Source organism: Topomyia yanbarensis, chromosome 3 (assembly GCF_030247195.1).
Source record: "Topomyia yanbarensis strain Yona2022 chromosome 3, ASM3024719v1, whole genome shotgun sequence".
NCBI lineage: Eukaryota > Metazoa > Arthropoda > Insecta > Diptera > Culicidae > Topomyia > Topomyia yanbarensis.
Genome location: NC_080672.1, coordinates 47,738,113 through 47,744,985, shown reverse-complemented (window position 1 = coordinate 47,744,985; position 6,873 = coordinate 47,738,113). Strand labels below are relative to the sequence as shown.

Genomic DNA, 6,873 nt, shown 5'->3' with positions numbered 1-6,873 from the left:
ATTATTCAATTGATTAATTATTAATTGCGTAATTAACAGAAAAGTTTACAAATAAATTATTAAAAAAATCAATAAATTCACAAGATTGGTGAAACGATCCTGTAACTACCCATTGCACTGGGGTTCAATTGGGGCAACCGAGTACACAGCTTCTTGTACATTTCGCCTCGAGTGTGATTCCGCGCATCTCAAATCTGAAATCTCTGTATTTTAATGAATATAAAGCTACGTAGCATACATTTATTGAGAAATGGCTTAGACTACGAATGAATTTCTCTTTCAATCTTTGAATCGTCCAAGTAGTAAACATAAATTTCAACGTTATTTTATTTATTTTAACCTAGCTTAGTAATTATTCCATAGAGATCATAAAACGCATTTGGCATCGGTTTGTGCCTTTCTTTGGCACAGCTTAACCTATAGAAAATTTAGGTCTTAGATACCAACTAATCTTCCTCGCTGGCGATTGGTTGCTTCATCAGTTCATTGAACAGGACCTGTTGCATCTGTAGTCGGACTTTGAGCTTAACCGGTAATGGCAACTGCTTCAGGTAGGGATGAATGCTCATCAAAAAATGGTAATCATCGTCGTGTGGAACTCCGAATTGTTTGAGCTGTCTTTTCGCCGGGACGGCGTGCGAGTCCAGAGATTCCTCGGAGTGTCTTTTACGTCGCAGGTTGATCGAATCGTTGGTATTGATTGATGGTGAAATAATTTTCGGAGTGATGGTAATCTCCGGAAGAGGATTGACTTTGGCCACCCCTGGCAGGTATGCATTTTCTGGTTCGTGAAAATGACTGAAAGAATAATCAGCCTCATCAGCCGTATCATGTGCGTCATCTGAATCATCACGTTCCTCCTTGATTTTTATCAGTTCTCGAAGATCCTGATCACCATTAGCGTAGGAATGTTCGCTGACACGTTCAGTGCTGACCGCGGGCGTATGCTCTTGGGTAGCATTCTGAACAAACTGCATAATCTGGTTCAACTCGTCGTGACTATCGCTTTCCAGCTTCTGATCCAGGGTGAGCAGAACCTGTTCCTTCAGAAACAATAATTTTTTGTAGTGAACCCATTTGGAAATGTAGCGGTTCTCTGGTGGGGAGAAGAATTCCTTCTTCAGCTCTACTCGAAAATTGTCACGAAGGCCCTTCCATTTCATCATGAGAAACTTTTCTGTAATTAATGTTTAAAAAATCAATTAGTTTATTTACACTTATCGTATATCAAACGAGAAAAGAAACAAATAAAAAACAGCGCCAACGATAGACCAACATGCGACTCACTTGGCGTTTTCAGTATGGCCTCTAGGTGATCCCATGTATCCGAATATTCCTGCTTGTTGTGCTTATCCACTCGATTGTAAATGATGGGATACCGCTTGATAAGACTGATGAAATCGTCGATCCGAAAACTGCCCATCGGACCGGGATTCAACCGGGGCATCCGAGTCCACAGCTTCTCATAGATTTCGCCTCGAGTTTCTGCACTTAACGATTCCATCGCACCAGGTCGTGTTGCGACTAGACGCGTAATAGCCACCGAGTGAACCGAACTAAAAATGCTAAAATTAGAACCCGCATCGCATTGTGCCTGTGCAGATATTTGCGACCCGGCTGCTTAGTACTATTTCGCCAATCACGCACACACACCTTCCCTAGCACACCTACAGGGACAACGCGGGTAAGCCTTCGGTTCGGTGTCGAAGTTCCTACGCTCTGGGACATGGCTGGTATAGTGTCTATTCGCACTAGTATGGGTAGACCGACGCGTATAAGCTGTTCGGTATGAGCGATAAGTATGAGGAAGAATTTGTTTCCTTTTGCAAAGTGAAGCCTATGTGCAACACAAATGGAACGCTTATTCTTTGTTTAGAATATCACACACAAAAAATCTCAATACAAACGGGAGCCCGAACGCCAGTAGGCATGTGTTTGTGGCAGTAATAATGACAGGTTTGCATAAAAAACAGCAGAGAAATGGAATGGAATAAGTTTTTAAGCTAGCGTCGTCGTTATCGCTTCAAGTTTCAGCCGGCACCCGCTGAGAAGGCTAGCAGCAAGAAATGCACAGGCAAACGAAATCGCAACAAGGGATACGGCATGGTGACTAACCAATACCGACGAATGTACTGTGGTGGATTCTGCGCACCGCGTGCACGTGCTCTAATAGCTCTTTCAAGAGCGAAAGATGATATGTGCCGGTTGTTATAGGGATGTCTGGTTTATTTAGGATGACGGAAGATTTCTTATATGGGTTCTTCGTTGGTCTCAATTATTCAGTTTGATTTTTATTTTTAACTGCACACCCGAATAGAAATGTACAGTAACAAAACCATGATTTTCACTGTGACAGTACAGTAATTTTACAATAATTTACAGTAAGTTTTAGTGTTATGCTACAATACAAAAACAATAAACCTTAACGTTTTTGCAGTAAATTTCAATGTAAAATAGACCTTTACAATGAAAAAGGGGTGTGGTTATGTATCTGAACATTAAAAAAATCAATTTTTCTTCATGCATTTTTTTCTCGAAAACAGTAAAATTTAATGTGAATGCACTGTATCAGTTTTTTGCTGAACAGTGAAATTTATTGTTACATGAAATTTTATTGTAAATCTACTGTGAGAACTGTGAGGCATCGAACAATGTTGAAACAGTAGTAACTATAATATTCATTGTTTCATGATTGTTTGTAGGATAAATGCTATTGTAAAATTCTATCCGGGCAGTTATTGAGTTGAGGTTCCGATAGTTGGAGCTGGATAGCCAGTGAATCGCGACTGTTGTAATAAAGTGGACAACCGATTTTATCAGCACCCGATTTTATCAGCCCCCGATTTTATCTACCCCCGATGTTATCAGCGTTTTGATCCGATTTCACCAGCTTCATATGAAAACTGATAGTTGGTAGTTTTACGGACTCTAACAGACGAACCAATTTGAATTCGAGTAAATCCTTTCTTGGTCATATCTTTCTTATCTTAGAGATCCGAAAAATGCAAAAATAAAAATATCATTTTTTTTAATTTTGCGCTGTCAGACCCCCTTAAGGGGAACTTAAAGTAAATAATCAGAAAAGGTTGCGAGGCTATATCAAAGAACGAAAGAAGAATATTTTAAGACCTTCGGTTTATTAAAAAGACAGAAAAATATGTGTCCCGATTTTATCAATGTCCCTATTTTATCAGCTTAAAATTCGCCTAGGGGCTCATAAAAACGGGTCTTCACTGTAATGAGTTTGTGCTGACACTCCTCCATGCATAAGCTTAAAGGCGAAATCTTTTGTATACGGGTCATTCCACTTTAGATTTACATCTGACATTATAATTCCTTCGACATTTTTTCTTACATTCATAAGGGAAAAAAACTACACGTACTTTTTTCGCAAAATGTTTAGAGACCCACTCTAAAATTGGTGAAACGTCAATTTGTTTATACAAGGTGTTTGGTTCATGATTAACCTCTTGAAGGATGATTGACTGTCATATTTGGAAAGAAAATCGTTCTACACATGCCATCAAATCTCAACCGTTTTAGAGTTATTGAACTTTTTGTATAAAGAACTTATTTTTTAATTATTTTTAGCTCAAAAATATACTTCGCATTTTAAATCTTTTAGTTCCATTGGAAAGGTGAGAAAATTTCCAATTGAATGGTGTTCTCATATCTTTTAGTTAATTAGTTTTAACTACCTTTTAATTGTAAAATAATAGAAAGAAGTTTTTGTCCATTTTCTAAAAATAATGAATTATGATTAAAACAATATCTATTATCCAAAAGTTTGGTTTTAGGACGATTAATAATTTGTTCTTCAACATCTCATTCCTATCTCTTCTCATTTCTTTGTAATGTCATGACTAAACTTTTCCTGCAATCGATTTGCAAGTGCTTCAAGGACTCTAATCTAAAAATATGCTTTATATCGTTATTTCCAAGGCTTCATTGGAAAGCTGAGAAAATTTCCTTTCGAAGTATGTGCAAAAATCTTTTAGTTAAGTGTACTAAATGACTTTTTACTTGTAAAATAACTCAAAATTAGCGTTTTTAGATAGTTTCGTAATTATTCAAATTACTAATCAAGTAAATTTATCGTTACTATTGTTCATTTGGTGCCCCTTAGCATGTAATTGTAATTTGACACTTTATCCCTAGCGCTTTACATTTCGCTACAAATTAATACTTAACACAACATGACCTCATCTCAAATGTAGTGGGTTCGAAATCGATGTTTTTGCATATTAAACGAAGTGATAAAAATGAAAAAAGAGATAATTGAACTGAGTTAAAGAAAGATTTGTAGAACTTGCTGAGATGTATTAATTCCATGATAAAAATGTTGATGTTTATTATTTACTATTTTATGAAACATAACGAAAATGCCGATAATAACACTAACTTTAAACTAATTTACTTCTAAAAGAATACTAAATTCACTTAACTAAACGGTATTAATACATTCTCATTTTCGCTGCAAAATTTTCCTGATTTTCGAATGAAAAGAAGAAAAGGTACAATAAGTGCCATACTTTTTCAATCAGAGATAGTATTAGTGAAAATGAGATAAAAATATCCAAGTTCAATAACCCAAACACACGAAAACAAAAAAAGATAAGTGCATCCTGTCAAAGAACAAATTATGCAGCTTTTCAAGACTAACAATCTGAATTATTAAAATGACTAACCATAACCATTAAAATTTTCGAAAAATGAACAAAAAATTGATAAAAATTGTTAAATTTTAATTAAAATACTCTGAAAAGGTTACTTAAACTCATTAGCTGAAGCATATGAGGCCATCACTCAATGGCACCTATCCAATGAACCTAAAAGATTTATTATATGAAATACAAAGTATACTTTTTGAGCTAGAGGTATTTTAAGACAAATAAGTTTTTAACGCAAAAAGTTCAATAACGGTTAGATGTGATCACCACTTTTGTGTAAAATAAGTGCACGGGGCTATTGCATCAACCATCATTCAGCGGCTTACGTCTGCGCACACGATTGCCACGAACAGCAAAGAAAATACCTGATGCACCAATCGATAGTTGTTACTATTATATATTTTTACACGATTTTTTGCTTCTTAATCAGTTTCTCTAAAGTTTTCATAGATAATCATAATTCCATTGTAAATAAAATAAAAAAACATGTGCTGAATTGTTCCGAAGAGAGGTCCGAAATACCCCTACATTGTAAAAGAATGAATAAACCTTAGACCGATAAAATCTTTCACATCTACCCACTTAGAAAAGCGATTTGCTTAAGTAGGTCCGAATAACCTTGGGTTCCCCTAGTCAATTGCAAATTAATAAAATTCAAAAGTTCATGAAAAACGGGAAAATTTCCACCAACGAGACAGCTATTTCAAGCAGAGCCGTCAATAGGTTGCACCTAAGTGATTCAATCAAACACGAAAAGTTATAAATAGAGGTACCGGTCGGTTTGAATCCGTTGTTGCTCTTATGCCAAACAACGCTACAATAAGCGGTAGAGGCAATACATTTTCGGCAGCGTTGGCATTCATTTGCACACAGTTAAACCGTGCAGGGTGCAACGTGTGTGTACTGTGGGAGTTTGCGTTAGGGCAAATTAGTTATTTTTATACTTGTGTGTGCGTTGAATTGTGATGTTTTCGGCGGTTTGTAGGTACGTAGGGTAAAGAGCCTATTGGGCACACATTTTTCATAATTCTGATATATATATATATATATATATATATATATATATATATATATATATATATATATATATATATATATATATATATATATATATATATATATATATATATATATATATATATATATATATATATATATATATATATATATATATATATATATATATATATATATATATATATATATATATATATATATATATATATATATATATATATATATATATATATATATAGGACTCGTGTACTACCACTAAGATATCTGATAGATAACAAGCTTCTGTAGTCATTTCTAAAGCGCGGGCAGACTTAACTGGATTTACGCCTACAGAAAGGCGGGGGTTAGCTGGAGATTTTGCTTGGCGAGGAGACTGCTTTAACATAAGTTTTACTTTTGACTTGTTTTTAAAAAGTTGCGAAACTAATCTATAGCGATTCTTGCTGGTCAACATAAAGTAATGTCATCTAACCAAGAGAATACTAGATTAAAATTTTTGACAGTTGTATAATATGAAACTGAAACTTTTAAAACTAGAACATTCTCTCATAACAGCGGTTTAAATATTCTAAACGCTAGTATCTGTACTGTTCTATGCATTTTAAACCCAGTTCTAAACATGTTCTAAATTAAGCAACAAACAGAACGGTGGTATATACCAATTTATATTTTGAAACAACACTGTTTTAAATTATAAAACAAATCGCAACACTGGTGATGTAATTGTTTCAGTTCTAGTTCTACATTGCAATATCTATATAACATAAAATATTGTAGAACATGCACTAAATTCACTGTTTTAGTTTCAAACTGGAACTGGTGTGATAATACTACAAATTATCAAACGATTTCATTTGTTTGGCCATTAATCGATTACAAAATACCCAACCTAATGATTGCATACCTAAGTCAATTAGTACATTATTAAAAATCCAACTAGAAATGAAAATTCAAATTTTTTTGAAATGCTGAATATTTCCTTTAGTGAGCGTGGGTTTCCTTATCACAATCCTCAATATGAAGCTACTCGTTTTGAATATATTTTCTGGACAGACCAGCCTATTTTTGCTACATGAATACACCCAAAACAAAAACCTCTTGCAATAATTGTAAGCGACAATCACTCGCAAATAATGTTAGCATCGCTTGCAATTTTGCAGTTAAAGCCGCTTGCAGTTTTTGCAAG

The 6,873-nt window shown here is 34.6% G+C and overlaps 1 protein-coding gene across 2 annotated transcripts; it reads right to left on the bottom strand.

The window, feature by feature from the left end:
• Positions 1-309: 309 nt before the first annotated feature.
• Positions 310-1,759, bottom strand: LOC131690211 (uncharacterized). 2 transcript variants are annotated; one of them, XM_058975794.1, is made up of 3 exons: positions 1,654-1,759; positions 1,288-1,556; positions 310-1,177 (listed from the first exon to the last, which is right to left on the bottom strand). In XM_058975794.1, the coding sequence occupies exons 2-3, from the start codon at positions 1,502-1,504 to the stop codon at positions 447-449; spliced, it is 948 nt and encodes a 315-aa protein (XP_058831777.1). In that variant the 5' UTR covers positions 1,505-1,556; positions 1,654-1,759; the 3' UTR covers positions 310-446. The 2 variants fall into 2 exon arrangements, with proteins under 2 accessions (XP_058831777.1, XP_058831776.1); XM_058975793.1 differs by having other exon boundaries at positions 1,288-1,710.
• Between the last annotated feature and the right edge of the window lie 5,114 nt (positions 1,760-6,873).